The following is a 23156-nucleotide window of genomic DNA, read 5'->3' as shown; positions in this document are numbered from 1 at the left end:
TTAGTCAACCATGTAATTGTGAAGTGTGAAGTTTGTTAGGAGAAAAAGAAAATAATTCCACATAAAAAGGCAAGCAGGAGAAACCTCAACTTTCAAAAGATTCCAGACAATTAGATCTGTTTACTTCACCTTACCGAATATATTCTCACATTTCTGTTTACCTTGAAATCTTTTGGAGTAGATGTGTTTACAAATGGGGCGGCAGCTTGTTTACCATCTCAATAGATGTCAGAGCACAGCCTAATGTGAAGCCAAAACCTCCCAGTATCAACACTGTGCAAACACACAGTGTACTTTCCATTTTTTGCAGCAAGAGACACCCTTCAGCATAGCAGATATTTAATCTACAAAGGTGTGTGTGCATTTATAGAAATTTGTACCTCTTGTGAGGCTCTGTGTAAAGCCGACAGATGGTTGAGGTTAACTTGAATGCTGCCGAACACAGAAGCAAACATCTTCAGCATCGCCCAGCACACGAATCTAGTCAAAAGAGGATAGTGGGTGGAGGGATGTATAGAAAGAAGAGATGAAAAAGTTAATGACAAGAGATGCACACAAGGCCGTAATAGACAAATGAAGCCAAGAGAAATAATCACCAATAATATAATTTAGGAAACAGTTTAGCACAAAACGGGAGGAAAGGACAGTGTTAAATGTGATGTTATGTAAATGAGACAGGTGGGGGCAAGAGAAAGTGGGGGAAAAGGATGGAGATAAAAAAAATGATGACATAGGAAAGAAGTGAATCAGTAAGCAATAAAACAGCAAGTGTGAGAGGATGACAGATGTAGATAGAGACAAAGTCTATAAATGAGGGAGACTGAGGAAGCGAGGAGAAATTGAATTTTGAAGAGATTTCTTAAACTTCAAGACAGTCAAAAAGTTTCTTTAGAAACAAAATAAAGTTTCCACTTCATTTCACTAGACATTTGAAGAATTTCTGACACTATCTGAGGCTACAGAAACATGGTCCCAAGAGATGATAGAGTCATAACATCCAATTTCAATTTAAATACAACTTAGTGCAGAGATCAAAAACACGCCGTCCACTAGCCGTGGACAAGTTTGTGTCTCAAACAGCTGTCAGTCATCTTGAAGAGCATGATGATTGACAGCTAGAAAGGCATTCATCTGTAAGCAGTCACACAAGAAGCTTTGAGCTGTCTTACAGTAGCACATAAGCATTTCTGTTTGTCTCTTCAACACAATTTAGGGTTTGGAAAGCCTATTGTTCTTCCCCCGAGTGACCAAAAAGAAGTAGGAATTTGTGATATCTACATATCTCCACTGACAGCTGACTATTCCAATTTTTTCCAGTAAAAATTCTTAAAACAATCCTGTGTACAAAAATGTAGAACATTCTTGTAAGACAGAAATCCGAAACCCTGAGCCTCAAATTCTGCTTTTTCTGCTGGTTTAAAAAAAAAAAAAACATAAATAAACATAATTACTGAAATGAATTTTTTTTAATGAATCTGGCAATTATCTTGGGCTATTTTGTTGCTAATTAATATTCATAAGAGCTATGTTTCCCCCCCCTGTGATTGGCCTGTTCGTCATAGCAACCACAGCTGTGCGTTTTTGGGTATCGCCAACTAATACTGCAAAAACACTAAAGCCAACAATGTGTTAGTCAAGCTCTTAACATTTTTCACTTATTCAGTCCATCTATGTAATGAAAGATGTAAAAGTGACTCATGAATGGCCACGTCACTTTAAAAGAGGCTTTTTTTAATTAATTTCTCCATGCTTGTTGGGGACTATTCTTCAACACTGATCCACAGTAAACCTACAAAGCACAAGGACGGTCTAAGTTCAATTGATGCAACATTGTTAATGTTCATTGTCATTAAAAAACATTCAGCAAATGGCTCATTAATGTGTTTTTAATAGTTTTTGGACAGAATAAACCCTCAATGAAAATGAGAAAAAGCTTTAAAGACCTTGAGTGCACAAATGATACTTGTTGGCAGGATCAGTTGATGGGTGGCTTTGGTGTTGTCGAGGCTTTAAAGGGACAGTTGACCTGATATTTTTTAGATGGCTCTTTTTTTTAGTCATTTTATTTTGGAATGCCCAGTTTTGGAGATATTAGCTGTGGACATGTCTGCCTTCCATCAAAGTCCTTCTACAGGCAAGTCTTGTCACTCGCCAGTAATACAGGGTGGGCCATTTATATGGATACACCGTAATAAAATGGGAATGGTTGGTGATATTAAAGTCCTGTTTGTGGCACATTAGTATATGTGAGGGGGCAAACTCTTCAAGATGGGTGGTGACCATGGCGGCCATTTAGAAGTCGGCCATCTTGGATACAACTTTTGTTTTTCCAATAGGAAATGTGACACATCAAACTTATTGGTAATGTCACAAGAAAAACAATGGTGTGCTTGGTTTCAACGTATGATCGTTTTGGTCACTGCAGTTGCCCGCAGCTTATCTGGATGATACCAACTGGTCTTCAAGCAGGTTTAACTTTCACGATAACGTCATTTTTAAAAAAGTTAAAAGAAAAAAAAAATCCAGATCTTATACATTTACTGCAAAAGAGAAGGTTATTGGCCACAGAATGGGTCAAAAACAAGTACGTATACAGCACAACCAAAGTTAAAACTGTGGTGTATTTTTACTGTGTGTGGGCAGAAATTCAGAAACAGCAATAACTCAGTTTCCTGCCCGGCTCTTGACTGGCTCTTTGAGGGCAGGAACAAAAAAAGACATAATTTTTGCCATTACAGAATTCTCCAAAGCCCAACAAATCCTAGATTTCCATTCAGGATTTGTTGAAATGCAGTCTCTCTCTTATACTGCTTCTCTTGATTACAATGGGAATAAATCTCAATTAATCTATTTTGTTACTTGGGGAAACATTTGAAAACTCAGCATCAACATCACGTTCATGAAAGTAGAGAAAGTTTCATGCAGGAACTATTTTCTTTATACCAAATTACGCCCGTTTACTGTATCACTGCGCAGAAGAAAATGAGCATCTACCCATGATGAGAGGCTTGTGAAAAAAAGTCAGTAACGATCATGTCCTCCAAATAAAAGACGCCACACGCATCTTTTAGTTGGCAGATGGAGAGAGGACAAAAGAAAAAAATCTTCCATGAAACTGCACAATTTTGCACTTTATTTTTTGTAACCTGGCCATGACATTTGAAAAAACAGCTGTCACTGCTGAGTTTTTAAAAAAAAAAAAAGTATCTTTTGGCACTTTGAGCATCACAAAAAAGATGCCAACTAGTTCTGTTATATTCAAGAAAAGGCAATATCTCTAAAACTGAGCAACTCGCATCACAACAATGCATATGGATAAGCAGTCGTATAGACCTAAATTACATTTTAGAAAAGCAATGTTGCTTTAATGTTGAAAATACATAAAATTAACTCCTTAGCCATTATGGAGTAGCAGCGAATGAATGAGAATAAAATAGGAATTTCTCATAAATTAAGATGTGAAAATCTTTTAGAATCGTTATATCATCAAAAGGCTCATCTTTTCTGCATCAAAAGATTAAAAAAAAAATCATTAAAAGAAATCGCTGCAGACTGCAACTGCATTTTTGCTTCAGGCACACCGATATGATACATCTCACTCGTTATTTCTAAATGAAAGGTCTCACAGCACAGCTCTGAATCAATATGCAAATGTGATGTATTAGTAAACACACACAAACAACCATCTTTGAACCTAGCTTTTTTTTCCCCCCCAATCGACTCATGCACACATAAACAAACCTTAAGACGCCAGAGGAGATGCAGGTGTTAATGAGGGGGAGGAATGGTGAGAGACAATCTAGCTGCCCGTGGCCGTCTCCCCCCTCAGGTGCTTTGTGCTCTGCTGTGAGCGCCTTCTTCACCCTGAAACACATGGTCACAGGACAGCAGGGTTAATACGGAACAAAGCTTCATTTGTGCTACACTTAGACAAACACCAGCCTTCCAGTAAGACAACAACACCATCCCTGAGTGTGGAGGTTACATAAAGGTTAAACTCAATTACACAGGAGGAGGGACAACAACAGCTTCAAACTGAGGAACAGTGACAGAGATTGAAACCTCTCCTCAAGTTATCCCATCTTTCTTCGTTCACTCTTTATAGACTGAGATAGCCTTACTTTTCTGTTCTTTGCATGTCTTTGTCTTATCTCCACTAGTCCTTTCTTATTCTCTCTCTGCAGAACTGCAGGAACCCGTTTCATTTTCTGTATCTCTGCCTATCATTTATTTACTCTCCTCCAGCATCTCTACTCCTGTCATCCTCCCTCTCTTTCTCCTCAGGTACCTGTGACTCTGACAGACTCGCTCAAGCCTGCCGCTAACAGGACTGCCGTAAACCTTGCACCCACTCACAAACAGGGCACAGCACACCCTCCGCACCAGCCAGCCTCGATACCTGCATACAATTCAAAGAAATGAGCATGAGTGAGAGCGCTGGGACCAAATAAATTTGTGTGGCTTTGCCCGAATGCGGTGGATTCTCATACTACCTGGTTTGTGTCTCATTGACACTCAGCAGGTTGTGGAAACCAAGGGAATAGTTTTGTCCAAGCTTCTTGCTCTAAGCAATGACAAAAACAGATAAAGATAGATGACCTGAATGTCAACATCAACCACGAATGGGCTGTGTGGGGCACAATCCAATTTACTGTATAAAAAAAGGCTATAGCTGAAGGACACTATGTGAATGGGGATAGCTACAAGAGGATCTTTATACTCACAACCTTTGCGTGCCATATAAAGTCAGCATTTTTTACTCAGTGAAAGAGATCCATAATTACTCTGCACACTCACCAGACTGTCTGGGGTGCACTGGTGGCAGCACTGGCCCACAACTGGCCTGAACTTCCCCAAACAAGGAGGCACAGTTTTCATCATTTTCCTGATCTTTAATCCACATGACAGCTGGGAAGAAACACAAAACAGACACAACACAAACAGGATGTCACATGCAGAAAAACCACAACCACATCCACTTTTTGAAATAACACTCAACTGCCATGTTATTACGTACATAAAGCTAAAACTAATGTTTCTTATCTTATTTGACTTTAATTTGTTGCACCCTGATGTCTTTTGAGCTTGTGAAATTTTTTCTGTCTCTTTGATTGGTTTAACTCTGAATTCATATCGGCACGCCATTACTAGCAGTGCAGTAAATATTAATACAGTTCCCATGTGAGCCCCTGTATCAGACGCTCCCTGTGCAAATCAAACAAACAGCTCATGCGCTCAACAAGCCAGGCTGTGTACTGTATACTAATCAACCACACTTCAGGCCTCCCCGAGCAAGCTGACTGCTGGTCAGGTGTTCAAATATTTGCAGTACAGTACGATAAAACACGCCAACCGACTGATTATCATGGTCGATGTGTTGTGTTGATCAGGATTCAGAGTGATCGCCTGGCTTTGGGAAAAAAAGATCTAATCAATCTCCTAAGATCAATGACACTTTCTCCAAGTTGAATGATGATGGATTCCAGAAAAGAGAGCAGCTGACTGGTAGATAAGGTCAATTTAAAGACAAAACCTTATGATCATGAAAGTTTGGATCGAACTATCAATAACTTAAAGGGCCATACTCGTTCAGGGGAAAAGTACAAAGAAAAGAGGTAGACCAAAAAAATGAGAGGCATGCGGATTATCAGGCTAAACCTGTGTGTAAATAAGCTGGCCCAGCTCGATGACCAGAGTTACGCACTTATGTCTGCTCATTCCAAGGAGAAGGTAGAAATGCTTCGATCTGGATCTGATGCCCATGATATGTCATTAATTTCCTGGATTATTATTTTGTAGTTCTGTTCTTCTGCTAAGAGTGTTGTACATAACAAGAGATGAATGAAAGCCCCGGATCCAGACAGGAAGGGGATTTTACATTGTGCTGGCACGGCTTGTGCTATGTGATCACCACTTTCCTGGTGAGGAATTTTGTTTTTTAATGCATGTGAGTGGACTTATTGGGCATGACATCACTTTAAAGTTTTAGCTCATTTCAGTTTTGCTGAAAGTTTCAAGGCCTTGAAACTTGCTCAATATAGTAAAAGCTACATAAAAGGAACACGTGTGCGTTGGATTTGATTAGAGTCACTTAATTTTGTTGTACTTTTGTGAGTTTTAATGGAGTTTTAAAATCATGGGGTGATCTATGAATCCCTCCTGGTGGTGCATTGAGATGCTGCTGTGAAGTCTGATCACAGAGCTATTCAGCTGCCACAAAGCTTTGCATTCATAAGCTGTGGTGTTTGGAAACTCGACAGGGAATAGAAATAATTAAAGTAGTGATGCTTTCAAAACAAAATCTTTCAATGTACCATCAGTTAGAGTCATGCAATAAGGAGGGCAAAAAAAAAAGTTTATTCGGCTTCTACATATCAGAGGGAATTTTCTCTAGTTGTGCATTATTATATCCTGAAAACTTAAAAATCAACTCACAAAAATGAAAACATTAGACTGTTGTTTACCTATTTAAGGAAGTTATACAAAGATATTTATGAGGCAAAAAGTGTGTGAAACAGCTCAGTATTTTCTGTCACTCCGCTGTGTAACAAAAACTGCAGCTGCATTTTTCCAGTGACTTTGGGTTAGATCTGCATGCTAACTTGAAAGAACTTCTGCTCTTCCACAACAGTTTTTTTAGATTAAGGTGAGTACTGATTTGATCATCCCAAAATATTTTCTTTACTTTCTCAGGGGCTCTTAGGGAATAAAATCATGCCAGCAAAATGCATCCAAGACCAGAACAGATTCTAACCCTGGTCATCTGTATCCTGCATAGATTCTGCTTTATCAGCTTTTAAAAATACAGCTAAAAGTCTAAAAGCTATGTCGCGTTTTCAGTAGCTGTTCAGTGGGCCAGATTGTCGTCTTTGGCGGGCTGATGTTGGACACTACTGATTTAGAGCCATAGAGATATTTCAGCGCCAAGAGCCCGACTCGCCTTTGCTGTTCACCTTGGCAGCTCATTACTTGTTGTCAAAATTGTAAAATTTAAATTTTAAAAGATCTGTAAGACTTGAGGAGAGCTAAACTCATGATTTGTTTGAGCTACGCAACAGTCCTGCTTGCTTACTTCGTCTTTAGCAGAAAACCCCAAACTCTTACTATGCAACATGAAATCTGTCTGAGTTGGCCCGCCAAGTCCACCTACACAGCTAGGAGCTGGCACACAGGTACATCTTAGGCCCCTGAAGGGTTATATCAAGATCAGATAGTTTGACGTCATTGTGTTGCCTGGCAACCACCAACCAATGCGCTAAAATGACCCATTTGTAGCATTTATGCGCCCAGAATCCTAAAAACACCTTATAAAAATATTATAAAAGTATTGTTTTCATTTCAATAGCAACATTCATATCCACAAAGTCAAAGGATGCACGACAGAGCACTGTGAAAAACTCTTGACTTTCTGAGATAATTTTACATTTCACCCTGCCACTCTGATTGGCAACAGCTTTTCTTTCTTTCTAATATGACAATGATCCCAAACAAAATGCCAATGCAGTAAAAGCATACCTAGATAGAAAAACACAAACTATCAGTCATGGATTGGCCTCTCCAAGGCCCAAATCTCGACATTATTAAAGAAGTGTGCGATCATCTTTATACAGACAGGAACAAAAGGCAGCCAGCATCCAAAAAAAGAGCTTTGGATGTTCTTCGAGAAGCCCGGAGAATTATTCCTGAAGACTACTTGAAGAAATTACAAGAGAGCTTGCCTAAGAAAGTTCAGGCTTTGTTGAAGAGTAAATATGGTCATACCAAATATAGATTATATTAGATATATATTTTTTGTGACTTAAAAACATTCAAAATGACACCTGTAGAAATCTGCATTTCTGGAAATCTATAGGGAACAAATTAGTAGCAAATACTGCGACTAAATGTATCCTTTTCAAACCACTGCTTTTAATTTCTCTGTACAGATAATACATACTACGAAGTTTAAATCTTTTTTGAATGCTTGTTAATGATTTCCTCTTCCTCTCAGTCTTTATGCCGATCTACGCTAATCGCCTAGAGCTGAATACCTAACACACAAAGTCAGATGTGAAAATGCTACAGTATAGACGTCCTCATTTCGGTGCAATGAAATACATAGGCATATTTACCATAACGTCAGTATTCCTTTAAAAATTATATTCATTTGTTGACGGGCATGTATGACTCACTGATGCATCACATCCACTGATTTGGCACATCAAACAGAATTAAACACAAGGGGCCACGCATGTTCTCTCGTGATTGTGAAGAACAAAGCTTTTGAGATTAGTGCCCGTGGAGTAAGTGGGAGATGACAGTGGGAGAGAGACATGCAGGCAGTTCTTACAGCGGGTCTATTCTGCTGAATTGGAAGTGGAAGGACTGTGTCTTTGTTTATCCCATCATTCTTCTCCTGCTCCATGGTGAGGCCCCTGCTGATTTACAACCACAACCCTAAAAAAACAGAGAGAGATTGGGTAGGAAAAAAAGAGTATGAGGAGTCATGTCAAAAATGCTGCATTCTGACGTTATGTTGGATTATACTGTAATGTATGCTTGCGATCACATGTAAATGTTTTTAGTGCTTTTTGGAATAATTTGAAGGCATTTCATAGGGCTCAGAGAAAGACTTCCACCTTGCGATTTAAGATAACAAACACTCATCCACACACAATCTCAGCTTCCTTCTTGATAGTATCTCCCAATGCCCTTAGCTACAATTTCACCCACCTAACAAACCCTTTTCTTGCCCTGCACCATCACAAATTCTCTCAAATTCTTCAACACGCCTTTCATTCTTTTCAAATTAAGGGATATCAGCCTCTTGCTGCTAGTATCACTGAATTGGTCTCCTATTGCTTCCTCTTATTGGACTTCTAGTGGCAAACTTCACTTTAAAAGTTTTCTGCTTACTTCTATATGCAGGTAGGAATCAAACAAGGACAGAACTGCCATTAAGAGGTTAGAGATGTTGAAGAACTCGAGGCTGTCCTTGCTCAGCAACACACAGGTGAAGCTGCACGAATGCTCACTAGTAGGTTATAAATCATTAAAAGCAGGGAACATAGCCATCAGCTGAAAAACAGCTCTTATGTAACTGATGCTGGTCCCTTGCCCACTCTGAACCGTAGTAATGAGTGTTGGCAACATAGGTCACAGTGTAATACAATCTAGCTTAAACAGGTTATCTAATTGATAGCACTGGCTGTGGTGGAGCTCAAGTGAGTAATCATCTGAAATTAAGGTAGATTTAATTCAGATTAATTCAAGTTCACACTCTCCAAAGGGAGAGCTACGCAAGCATAAAAGCCACCATCCTGAGAGAGATTACCTTTGGTTTGTATAAGGCTTTTGATTCTACTACAAAAGGGTGAAGACGTGTGCTGCTGCCTTCAAATAAACCTTTTTCTTTGGCTACATCAACGCAATTCAGGAGTCTCATTAGGCACAATGAAAGACTCTTCCTTTGCATCTCTGTCTTTCACTGTGTTGATCCCATTCTGCCCTATTAACTTTGCTAATTATAACTTAAGCCCTCCCCATGGGAAGACGCTCCATTTCAACTGGCTCAAGTTCCCACATTCATTACCAACTCCTGTGGGAAATGGCAGACATTGATAAGAGCTTCCCAGGGCTCTGTAGTGTTTCACAGGTGCGGCAGGTGATGAAAGAGACAAGGCAGCAAAATGGGAGTAAAGAGTGTAAAACTGTAAATTACACAGGCAGAGAAACAGCAAAGTCTCTAATGGGGTTATATAATCCACTCAAGGGAATACAAGACCACATGGAAACAGCTAGAGACAGCAGTATGCCAAGGCCAGGTCAACGTAACACTGCAAACAAGATTTTAATTTTCTATGTGCCATCTTACCAGTCAACATACAGTACAGAAATTAATGCAGTCGTGTAAAAACATTCACTTCAACATTGAGATCTGGGCCGCAGGTACCTCCTTAGAGCACTCATATTTATTCTTGCTTGACTCTTCCACTCGTTAAAACTTAACTGATCAATTATAGTATTTAATTAATATGCTGTAGTTTGCCAATGTGACAGCTCAGACCTAAGTGGGCCCATGATGAGAAATAATTAAGAATTAATAAGATTAAAAATCAAAAGCCATTAAAAGATGCCAGGACAGATTAGAGTGAGGATCATTTTAGAGCAGCAGTCAAAGGGATGTCAGCTGGTGCATTCATGTCTAGGGTAGGGTTAACCAGGAGTTAATAGCAGAGGCTTTAAAGGGGGTGTTATTGCTTTTTTCCTGCTAAATATTTTTTATTCTTGGACTATTAGAGTAGCTTTACATGATTTAAAGTTGCAAATTAGAGTTGCACCCATTGGCATCGGTCAACTACATTGCAAAGTACTGATTTTTGCAGCTTCCAATTTTCTTTCCGAGATTTATAAATGACACCAAAATCAACTTTTATTCAATGCTAATTATTTTTTTCATATTTTAATGAAATGAAATTAATAAACTTTACAATTTCCTCCAAACCTTAGTAAGTTACAGGTTTCTCCTCTTACATAAACAACTGAATATAGTATATTTTGCTGCTGGAGGGAGGAACAAATAATTCTCTGAAAACAGGTTGCCCACCTTTACTTGACATTTTCTATCTACCTAAACAGAAGAAGGTGCAACAGATTTAGATAACAAAACAAATGTCAGTTATTTTGATTATTTTATTTATGTTTGTGACGAGACAATAGGACACCAACCCTTTACTCATTTTTCATTCATCTCCCTAATTTTCCTCATAAATGCTTTTGATCCTTTGCTCATACCAAGGCTGCTGGCTCTAGCTTAAGCCACTTAACCTTTATTTGTTTCTATAAAAAATTCAGGTTCAGCTGAGTGAGGGTGATTTAACTTTCTGATTAGATTTGTTGTTATAAACATTTTCATGGTGGTCCTCTCAGTGTTTACTTTGGACTTACTCACAGCAAAGAGCTTCCTTGCTGACAACATGTTAGTGTGTGGTTGTCAGAATTTTTGTCTGCGCCACTGTGGGGCATGCATCACAGATGCATGAAATGGACTGGTGCATAATTAGACATACGCAAAGCTGACCAGACCGAGAACATTAAACATTAGCTGGTCAGTTGGCCCATCGGTATTAAAAAATAAATAAATAAAAATCTTTATTTGTTTTATATGTACTGCTCCTTGGTGCAACCCCTCAAATGTTCTCTTGCACGTCCTATTTAAGAAACTGAAAAAGAACTTCCTCACACCCCGAGTGGGTACCGGCTGTGCACTGCTAGAGCTACAAAATGAACCTTCAGCAGGCCACTGGTGTGAATGTCTTTGACCAAACAATCAAAAATAAACTTCTTGAGGTTGGCCTGAGGGAGCTATCCGGTGCTTGCTGTCTGGCATTGTGAATCCCAACTGGAATTTGCTGTAGAATTCCAGAATACCACAACATGTGACAGACGTGAAAATGTCTGGAGAACATTATAATGCGTGTAACATCACTCAGCATGACCGGTTTGATGGCGGATCAATGATGGTTTGGGGAGGCAAATCCATGGAGTGACGCACAAACTCGACGCTGGAAATTGGAACCCAGGCCATTAAGTATCAGGTAGAAAATCCCATATCCCATCTGTTGTCTGATTAGGAGCAGGCCCCGACATTGTCAGGCATTCATTCAAACACAGGGAACACACTAACTACTGAGTACCATTTTAAGTTCCTGCAATGAAATTCTAGCAAAAGTCTTTTTTTCCTCTCTTTGATTTTCTGGTTGTCTATCAATTTAGTTCTTTCATCAAAGAATATGTTATCCTAGTTTCTAACACCTCACTCAGTCCATATCAAGATGGATATTGAGCCTGACTTTTTTCACATTGAGATTGATGATTTCAAAGTGTTCCTTTAATTTTTTAAGCAGCGTACACATATGCTACAATAATTACAATAATAACAGCTCATCTATCTGTAAAGGAGCTGCACACAGAGAAGATAACAGAATACATTTGTTTAAAATTCATCCTCCACACCTCCTAGAACAATTCAACTCTGAAATGAAACTCTTCAGATAGGGTTAAGGTAGGCAGCACCAAAAAATCATTTTAGATGATGAGAGAAACTGTAACTCCAGGGAAAAACACAAGAAAGTGTGCCCTAGATGGGTAAAAACCCATGACCCTCTTGTTGTGTATCAGAAATCAATGAGCTACACTGCTGTCCATGCGGGACGCAGGAAGAGTTTCTCCTTAAATCTCTATCCAGGTATCATTTGGATTTTCTGCAAAAGCTTGAAAAGATAAACTGTAAATTTTTCTATTAAACCACGGCAATGTCAAAGCAGCAGAGGAATCACACAGAAATGAACTGCATGTTTCTGTCAGAACAGCTTAAAGAACTTAAACTGAAATACACAAAGACAACATTAACACTCTTAATCTGACAAATGGAAAGGTTACTCTGAATGCTGTCAGAGCGCATTACGTATACTGAATTTAGCTGAACACCGCACTGATGGCAAAAAAGGATTGCATTTCACTGATAGCTAAATAATCAACAAGATTATAGTAGCTAACAATAACCTTAAAAAGTAACAATTACAGCATCACCTCAAACACAGAATTTGTAAAACTCACCTCTTGCAGTAGAAACTTGTTTACCGTGTTTGTTTTGAATGCTGTCACAGCTGAAATCCCCACAGCATACAAATTAGCTTTACAAGCCCCTCTACCCTGCAACAGTCCTTGTAATGCTGAACACTAACGTCATCAAGACGCACTTTTGCAGCTGTAACCGACACTGGTAGCTAATTAGCCTAATAACCTGTCTATCAAATATCAAAGGTAACGCCCAGAAAATAGCAGCATTTCACATTTGGATATTTTTCTGTCAGTGGTAGTCTTTAGAGCCAGGATTTCCTTCTGCAAACAAAAATAACTATGTTGTAAACACACCATGTGAACAATTCAGACAGCAACGAATTACTGTAAGCTTGCGTCAAAACGGCAACATATACCTGGAAGTGGTGTCATTTGAATTACACTGAACAGGCAGCTGATCTACTAGGATTTTCCTGCACAACCATCTCTTTATGGAGCATGGTCTGAAAAAGAGAAAATATCCAGTGAGCAGCAGTTCTCTGGGCAATGTAAGATGTCAGAAGAGTAGGGATGGGTATTGATAAGATTTTCACGATTCCGATTCCATTTTCGATTCTGTTTAACGATTCGATTCTTTATCGATTCTCTTATCGATTCTTATTTTTTAAAAAGGAGAACACTAAGTTCGATTAGCTTAGAACTTTGTTTTATATCTTCTCTTTGAACAAGATAAAAATTTAGGAGTAACATGGCCTTACAAACCCAGCAGTGAGATCTTAAGAGATCCAGCCTACGGCTCTTCAATGGGTGTCACAGGGTCCCCAGGAAAAAAATTTGTAAATGTAAAATAATAAAATCAATATTCTTCTGTAGCAATAACAAAGTATAACATAAATCATTCTGTAGCAATTACACAAGAATATCCAGTAATGTCCCTGCCTACAATTAAACACATTCACTTACCGAAAATCGGGGGCATCTGCTGTGGCAAATGGGTGCAAGCCTTTTACCACAAACTTAGACACTGCTCGGTGACATTTGTCTATCCTGGCCTGAAAGGAGACGCTACCTGTAGACTGCAGCGAGAACTGCCAGCATCTGAGCCAGACTCTGTCTGTCTCTCTCATCATGGTCACCTAAATGCACAGTAATAGCAGGTTTTGTAATAAGGCAGATCGCGCTAACATAATATGCACTGTTAGTTGATTATTTACCTGGCGCATTAACGGGAGAGGACGTGCAAACGTTACCGCCGCTGCTCGGTTGAGATTCACGAGTCTGGAGCGGAATTAAAAACACGACATTCATTTAAAGTTATCGTGTGTTTTGTGAGTAAATGCTTTTGCATATTCGTAGTGTTTCCTCCCTTAATGAAATATCTACTTTGCAAGTTGCCCTGTTGTTCTCGTAAAGTATAATCAAACTTTTGAGCGTTTGCGGCCAGGTAAATGATGCTCCGCAACGTGGTGACGTCATTCGGGGCGACTGGAATCGATAAGGGAATCGTTTGCAAAAATGGCAAACAATTCCAAGGAATTGAAACAGTGGGAACCGGTTCTCAACAAGAACCGGGTTTCGATACCCATCCCTACAGAAGAGAATAATCAGACTGCGTGGAAGTGGATGGAAAGGAGGAAGACAATAACTTAAACAACAACCTGTTATAACGAAGCTATGCAGAAGAGAATCTCTGAATGTACAACAGGTCGAACTTTGAGCCAAATGAGCGACAGCAGCAGAAGACCACACTGGGTACCACTCCAGTCAGCTAGGAACGGGAAATTGACACAGCTTTTCATCCTGGTTGTCTGACTAATGAGTCTCAATTTTGGCTGCACCATTTGGATGGTAGGCTCAGAGTTTGGTGTAAACATGAAAACATGGATCAATCCTGCCTTCTATCAACAGGCTGTCAGTGGTAGTGTAGTGATGTGGGGGCCCCATGGTACCCACTCAGCGTAGTTTAAACCCCACCGCTTATCTGAGTATTGTTGCTGATCATGTCCATCCCTTTATGACCACATGGTACCCATTTTCTGATAGCCACTTCAAGCAGGATAACGAGCTATATCTCAAAGCTCAAAGCCTCCCAAACTGGATTCTTGAACATGACAATGACTTCACTCTACCCAAATTGCCTCCACAGTCATCAGATATCAGTCCAATAAAGCACCATAGGGATGTGATAGAATGTTAGATTCACATTATGGACGTGCAGCAAACAAATGTGCACTGTGTGATGCTGTCATGTCAACATGGACTAAAAGCTGTGAATGCCTTGTTGAATCTATGCCCCTATCACACTGGGGATTCACTGGTGAAAATGAGATGTTACAGAGTGCCGATGTAATAAAACAGCATCAATATGAGCCAAAATGCTTGTGGGCATGAGTAGTTATTAAATTATGTTGCCATTGTGACTCCTTCATGAAACCACTCATATGGGCTAGAGTCCTCACAAACCAAAAAACTGAGAAGCTTGTTGTGTATTTGTCCAGAGCCGTTCGATAAATCAGGCTGAAATGATCAAAACAAAGACCAAAATGTCCATTTGTGAAATCTGACTGGGCTTCAAACAACTAAGTATTATAAAAAAAAAAACACTGACAACATGAAGCAAGTGGGTCTCAGGATAAAGGTTTCTCAATTTCGAGGGAGCGATTGAGGTGGCTACCAATTAAAGAACAGGATACAGGTAATTGTTATACAACAGATGAGTAAATACATTTGAGTTACCTAGGCAACCAGAGCCTAAAATGTCCACTAGTGACCAAAGCGATGTGCGATGTGTGTGGATACAGCTTCAGGCTCTGAAGTCCATGCAAATTTGTTACGTATAAAACTGGAGAGTAATAAACAAATATCTCTTCTCAGCCTCCAGGTGGATGCAGGTGGTGGAGAGCAGCACTGACGTGTCAGAGGCAGAGATGAGAAAGTCTGCAGGTTAAATTGACTACCAAATTGCGAGGGTGTGTTTGATAAATGACATGAGCAGAGTGAGCCACGAGAGTATTTATGATGCAGGCTTTGCCAGTGCATGTAAAGTGGGATTTTTGTCAGTGAGCAGAACTACTCTCAGCTGATCCCTTATTCACAAGGGGTCAGAATCAGAATCAGAATACTTTATTGATCCCTGGGGGAAATTATTTTTTGTTACAGTGCTCCATTTTAAACCAACATTAAGACAAGACAGACAATACGCTAACTAAGAATAGTACAATATATACATATATATACATACATACATACATAAGTCACTTATAAATAAATATTTGGAAAAGAAACATGTGTAGTTGTAGCAGCAAACAGTGTGTTAAGTGGATGCGTTGTACAGGGAGATGGCCACAGGCAGGAATGATTTCCTGTGTCGTTCAGTGGTGCTTTTCGGTAATCTCAGTCTCTCACTGAACGAGCTCCTGTGACTGACCAACATGTCATGGAGTGGGTGGGAGGTGTTATCCAACATTGTCTTTATCTTGGACAGCATCCGCCTCTCCGACACCACCTTGAGGGAGTCCAGCTCCATCCCCACAACATTGCTGGCCTTACGGATCAGTTTATTAAGTCTGTTGGCATCTGCGACCCTCAGCCTGCTCCCCCAGCATGCAACAGCATAGAGGATCGCACTGGCCACCACAGACTCATAGAAAATCCTCAGCATTTTCTGGCAGATGTTGAAGGACCTCAGTCGCCTCAAAAAATAGAGACGACTCTGGCCCTTCCTGTAAAGTGCTGTGGTGTTTTTAGCCCAGTCCAGTTTATTGTCAATGTGTACTCCAAGGTATTTATAGTCCTCCACAATGTCAACACTGACCCCCTGGATTGAAACAGGGGTCAAGTGTTTCCTGGTCTTCCTGAAGTCCATGATCAGTTCCTTGGTCTTTGCCACGTTGAGCTGCAGATGATTCTGCTCACACCACGTGACAAAGGAGTCGACCACAGCCCGGTACTCTGTCTCATCATCCCTGCTGATGCATCCAACCACCGCAGAGTCATCAGTCACCACAGCAGGTAGCCTCACATGTTTGATTTGGGAATTTAACACCAGACGCCCTCCTTGTTTCAACCTGCAAGGGATTTGCGTCTCCTCCTAGAACTGAACCAGGGATGTTTTGCTTGTTAGGCAAATGTGTGGAAACTACTACACATCAAGCCAGAAGAAAATATTAGGGATTTTCATCAGTAAGCATCACTGTACACTGTAGCGGAGCTGCAGATTAATAACTGAAAATTGGGGTTATCACAGAGAACTTCCAGAAACAAATGCCTGACAGCTTATTTCCCAGTCCCTGGTCATTGAGGATGCTAGGATATTATGAAACTGTCATTAATACTCCAGAAGCAACACCTTTTTCTAAAAGGTAACAGTATAAGTATCTAATTTCATACAGCTTGCAACTTTAAAAGATTTGCCTTATGTTAAGTCAGCTAAGGCCCCTGTGCCACACAGGAGTTGGCAACTACCCATTCCTATTGTTACGAACTTGCATTTCATGTGTTTGTTTTGTGCAGTTAATGTATTTGTTTATGTTAATTCGGCTATGCCAGGGCCCTGCTCCGATTGGTGCGTGGATATACAGCCCGACGGGACTGGTTCCAGCTGGAGGACCCGCCCATTAAAGGAGGCTGGAGTGCCACGGCGAGGGAGGCTCTCGCGTCTCTCCTCACAACCCAGCAGTATACCTGTGGCAGCCGCTGGCTGCAGTGCCGTTTTGAAAGTTGTGGAAGTGGAGTGGGTAGGGGTGAGCTGCGGTTTCTTTTGATCACCAGTTTTCTCCTGTTTTAAATTAGTTACAGAGGTCAGACTCTGTCTTTATTTTTGACTTTAATTTGGTAAGGTCAGGGGCGCGGGATTTGTTTAGATTTGTTTTGTTTATTATTTTGGCTTTGGCCCGTAGGGACAACAAAACTCCCGTTTTGTTGTCCCTAGACTCGACTTCTTACCACTTTGTAAATAAATCACATTATAAAGAAAGGATTTGTTTCCTGTTGCTGCTTGGGTCTTGGGTGTGGGGGTGTGGGGGGTAAACATGAATTGGGGGCTCGTGACTGCTGAGTGACTGCTAGCAATTGCTGTGAAACTGATTGGTACAGAAACTGTCAACAAGCTTAGATACCGGCCAACGACCCTATGGCATCCCCCAGTAACTAGGGAAAAATGCATATTCCCTGAGTGGTTGAGTGTAGTTATCGATTAAAACCAGAGCAATCACAAGCTTATCTTGCGTCACCAAAAATTATTTTGCCCGCAGCTGCTTGAAATCACCAAATTTCATTCACTTTCTATGGTGATCTGGTGTGGACACAGCTTAGCATGCGATGGTCAAGACAGACAAACTATTATTTGGACAATAAACCAAACCGTGCATATCACAAGAAAAATGCATTGCATGTCTCAAAAATAGTGCTAGAGGGGTTCTGCATATTAAAGAAATAAGACATGGAAAAAATATGGATAAGCTATGTAAAATATACATGCAAATATCTGTACAATATATATATACACACATATCTTAACGTTTTTTTTTTGTTTTTTTTCATTTAAACAAATACAAGCATGGCTTCAGTGTGGATTGAATATCCCAATACGGTGGAATTTTCTGGAAACAAATATATTTGTCATACTTTCTTTTATCTATAATGCAATGATCGGGGACCATTCTTAATTTCGTTGTTCTCGTGACAATGACAATAAAGTTTCTGATTCTGATTCTGATAACAATCCCGACTTGGAAATGTCTCATCAAATTTCACAATCCTTCATACAGAAACCCCATAAACTGCTGCAGAGTTTCTTTGTTATGCTGTCTTGAACGGGATGGACCCCCCCGCAACAATGACCAATTACTTTGTTCCAGTATTTGGTGTGAAATAATCTATAGACAATATGTGACTATAATAACTGTGACAAATGTTTGCAGCAGACAGACAATGAGCCCTCCTGTTATAAAGAAAATTCAATTTGAGCAAGGTTTTATTAAGGAAAGCACAAGTTTAAAAATCCAGTGCTGCATAATGTACTTAGTGATAACATTACCCGCATGCCTTTGACATGTATAAGCCTTCTTCAACAAACCACCAGGGAGCTGGGATTCTGCTGAGCAGGCAGATAGATTACGCAGCTGGGACAGCATTGTGATAGTCTTGTATTTACAGTCTACAAGAAACCCAGGCTGTCCAAAAAAGAATGCTAATATGGTAAATATACACAACTATTCAATCGAAGGTGTGAGCTGTCTCACTGCTTCACTGCGCGCACACACACAGAAAATCAATCTGTGAATCAGTAGCTCTGCGTCACGGAGCCAGAGAGCATCATCGATTTCCCAGAACAAGAGGAATTCTATAACTTTACACTGTGCTCTCTTTCCACCTACAGCCACACTGTTTTCACTTTAATGATATAGTGCATGTAGGTAATCTTTACAGAAACATTCTGACAGCTATCAATCAAATAAAACTGTTTAATCAGAGTTGTGTATCTGTAACTAATAGCACTACAGCTGGATTAGTTATGACCTTTTTTCACATTTGTTCATCTAAGTCAGAATTCGAACATGTGGTATAATTTACAATATATTAGTGCAAGAATTACTCCCAAAATTAATTTAGAAAACCACATAATCCACTTTTTATGGGAAGATTAGCTTGTCCACACCCTTATCATATACAAAGACAGCTCCTAAATGTGTGACAAAGGCTTTAAATGTGCTGTATCAAACAGCAGCTTTTCAAAAAATTTCACACAATTATTTGTTATCTTGTACTTGTCAATCAATTACCCGTCTTTTGCCAGCATGGAAATCTTTTCATCTTGTGTGATTCACTGAGCGCTATAGATGAGGTCTTTTAAAAAAAATAATTTTTATTTTTAAAAAAGTACATTAGCAACTTCTGCATTTTACAAATAAGAGAACTAAACTTTACAACAATCAGTGCAGCTTGATTGGAAATTCTGCACAGCAAAAATAACTTGAAATTTTTAATTTGCTACCGTTTAGCCAATTACTTTTGTTTAGCAGTGTGACTTCTACACATCAATCAAATCAACCCTCACAGATGATTTCAAATAAAAAAAAAAAAATCCAGTTTTCAGTTGATAATCAAATTGTGCAACATGTAGTAGGATACGCAGCAGCAGACATCAACATTTTCATTTTAAATACTTTAAAATGTAACATGTGGGAAACGTTCCATTATAAAATATATGAAACATGATCTCAGATACACTGACCGCAACACTAATGTGATGCATCAGATAATTCTCTTTTTATGGGAAGACTAGCTCCTCGGCAGCCTTATCATAGAGAAAGACGGCTCCTAAATGTGTGACAAAGGCTTCAATTCTGCCGTAATTAACAAAAGCTACAGTTTTGGTAGTTACTGGCTAATACCAGTCAACAAGGTAAATATGAGCAGGTAAAGCTGCTGATAATTTGGTGCATCTACTGGTGCTTATTACTCACATTTATTTTATTTTATTGTAGCACAAAGCTACTAATTCATAAGCAGCAGGTGGCATTTTGTCTGGAAAACGCTTTTAGTGAGAATTATGCTATTCGTGGTTTGAAACAAAGCCACTCCTCCGTATGAAGTCTGGTATCATTTGATTATCAATTCAACTTTCTGCAACATCACCGTGAGGTATAATTAATCACAACTTGTGTTGTTGCTTTGGAACATCCTGCCAACTGGGAAGTTGCACATACTAACATTAAGGAAGATAAATTAGTTAAACTGCTGTGCTAGGCACATGAGGCGTAGATAAAATGAACTACACGATCCAAGGCCACTAAAAAGACTAATGACTAGTATATAAAGTAATACTACCTCAAAGATTCTATTCTTCTTTCGGATGCTCCATTTAGGCATCACTACAGCGGATCATCCACCCACATCTCACCGCAGCATCCTTCTCTATCACACCAACCGTCTTGCATGTGCTCCTTCACCTTCTCTAAGGTCTTCCCTCTTGCCTGGCAGCTCAATATTAAATATCCTTTAAACAATATATTCACCATCCTCTGCATGTGTCTAAAACACTTAAGCCTTGCCTCTCTCCAACTCTGTCTCCATACTACTCAACTCAGCTGTCCTCTAATATGATTTTCCAGTCATGTCCACCCCGGTCACTCCTAATGACAATCTTAACATCTTCAGCTCTGTCTTCTCTTTTGGCAGTGTTTCCAAACGATACCTAATAGCAGGTCTCACTGCTATCTCGTATACCTTCCCCTGTCACTCTTGCTGCTATTCCTCCTGTGAAAAATCATTCCTGTCACTCATCTCGATCCACTCCACCCTGCCCACACTCTCTTCTTCACCTCTCTTTTGCCCTGTTTGTTGTTTAGGATGGTTGACTCTAGGTATTTAACTCATCCACCTTCACTACCTCTGCTCCTTGCACGCTTTCCACCCATCTCCCTCTGTATTCTATCTTGCTTCTACGGACCTTCATTCATTTGCTCTCCGGAGCATACCTCCACCTCTCCAGGCTCTCTTCCACCTGCTCCCTACTCTCACTACAGACTGTAAACATCATAGTCCACAGAGACACATGCCTGACTTCATCTGTTAACCTGTCCATCACCACTGCAAACAAGAAGGCGCCCAGCGGATCCCTGATATAATCCTCTCTCAGATTACCTCTCTCCTCTCTTGGCATATGACCATATGCTTTCTCTAGATCCACAAGTGATCAAATTTACCTCATTATAGCTAAGCAAAAATTAAAGCTGGATAGCCCTTTTTAATGAAGACATTCTGATGTGTTACTGTTTGACAAGTATTTATGTAATAATAACACATATAGGACTGGTACGAGTGTAAATAACAAAATAAAAGCATGCCATCACACTGTCACAGCTTGAATTGAACAAAGCCACATGTGCCTGTGTTCTTGCTACAGATGGAAAGAGAAAAAGTCTATTATGAAAAAGACCCATTGCCACTGACACGTGAGCTGATAATTTGGGTACAGTTTCAAAGACAATTTAATCACTGGAATATCTCCGATGGTGAAATGATATTTTTCTTGCCTTTGAATGACCCCACTCGACAGGCCCAGGCAGAATGATAAAAAAGACGTGTGAGAGGCGAAATAAGAACAAATTGCTGTGACTTTTGATGTTCTTTCATAAAAACAACATTAAAGCATGCACAAAACTTAAAAAATATGACTGACGGAAAACAGGAGGGGGGAGGAAGATAGGCATGGAAAAACAGAGATCAGATTGTTTTCGACTAAAAGGATTTGATGATAATTACACTGATCAACGTGTTTTTGACTAATAGGATCTGATGATAATTATACGGATCACTGAGCTGTTTCTAACAGATACTGTCAGATAAAAAGGTTTCCACTTCGCAGTGGATTCACAAAAAAGGAGTACTAATTACACGTCAGATACCCGTCATCTCTCTCTGTTCACACCTTCACATTTTCCCCTATATCATACCTTTAAACAGCTTTTCATTGCTCCCTGACAGCCATGCAGTTTAATTAACTACAGTGGAGTATGAGACACCTGGGCAGACGTGCAAGGTGGGAAAAGACTGAGGCAGACTAAGAGGCCAGATACCTGCAAGCATTCCTCATCCTATTCTTAAAACATGCAGATTCAAGTCTGGGGCCATATTAACCCCTCTGCTCTCAAAAATGTTCAAAATGTGTGTAAATAAAAAAAGAAAAACTTCAAAAACAGAGTTTAGGAGACATCTTCTTTAAACATCATACTGCAACCTGATTTCTTATGCAACTGGCCTGCCTGGTAATTGATTCGTGAACTGAAGACTTGACAGCTTTTATGCAATAATTGAGAATTAACTGTGTAAAATGTGTTGATGCAAAGTCAAACATGAGAAGTCTTTAGTGGCTGCACTGATAATGAACAATGTAAGCTTGTTTGATCAACACCAACTGCCTGATAACACCCACTTCATATTAAGTTTACATTAACTTCAAACAAACACCCAGAGTTGCCCTGCTTCTATGGCAACAACAGACCACACAATGTGTGGTGAAAATAAGAAAGGAAGAACACACTGATCATATTGAAAGCCAAACAGTGTGTATGCCTATGAACCCTATGGTACTGTGAGTACAAATCCCTCAGCAGCTATAAATATCTCACAAGAGGCAGTCACTGAGGCAGGAACACTGAGTGACCATGTTACTTCCACATAGGGCTGCTCAATTAATCGAATTTTAATCACGATTACGATCTGGGCTTTCAACGATCATTAAAAATGACTGAGCCGATTATTAGCCCCTCCCTCATTTATCCACGACACCTTAAAGGCCGGTCCGTGAAAATATTGTCGGGCATAAACCGGTCCTTGGCGCAAAAAAGGTTGGAGACGCTGATTAAGAGGACCCGAGGGAAGCTCGGAAAGCTAAGCAGAAGTTATTTGGAGAGTGACTGCTGTTGGTTGAAAAGAGAGTTTAAAAAAAAAAAAAAGTCATTGTTAACCCTTTAAAGCCAGTCAGAACAGCATGCTCCGTTTTGTGTAACTATTTTTTAAATCCCTGTAGAACCTGAACCGTGTAAGCTAGCGCAATAATTTGTTTTGCATATGAAACCAGAGGAGTTGTA

General features: G+C 39.8%; 1 protein-coding gene across 12 annotated transcripts in view; it reads right to left on the bottom strand.

Annotated features, from left to right (window-relative positions):
- gpat2 (glycerol-3-phosphate acyltransferase 2, mitochondrial) overlaps positions 1–23156 on the bottom strand; it is a 182434-nt gene that overhangs the window by 34044 nt on the left and 125234 nt on the right. For 8 of the 12 annotated variants that reach the window (XM_076890991.1, XM_076890988.1, XM_004547059.5 and 5 more), the window contains 6 exons: positions 8330–8436; positions 4798–4908; positions 4494–4564; positions 4289–4399; positions 3742–3864; positions 381–480 (listed from right to left, as the gene is read on the bottom strand). In XM_076890991.1, the coding sequence (XP_076747106.1) occupies positions 381–480; positions 3742–3864; positions 4289–4399; positions 4494–4564; positions 4798–4908; positions 8330–8404 (591 nt within the window). In that variant the 5' untranslated portion in view covers positions 8405–8436. Of the gene's footprint in view, positions 1–380; positions 481–3741; positions 3865–4288; positions 4400–4493; positions 4565–4797; positions 4909–8329; positions 8437–12597; positions 12723–23156 lie in introns of those variants that run through there. The other 4 variants (XM_076890994.1, XM_076890995.1, XM_076890996.1 and 1 more) reach the window with 2 other exon arrangements.

Source organism: Maylandia zebra, linkage group LG12 (genome assembly GCF_041146795.1).
Source record: "Maylandia zebra isolate NMK-2024a linkage group LG12, Mzebra_GT3a, whole genome shotgun sequence".
NCBI lineage: Eukaryota > Metazoa > Chordata > Actinopteri > Cichliformes > Cichlidae > Maylandia > Maylandia zebra.
The sequence above is the reverse complement of the archived record's forward strand: the minus strand, read 5'-3'. Positions and strand labels throughout refer to the sequence as shown.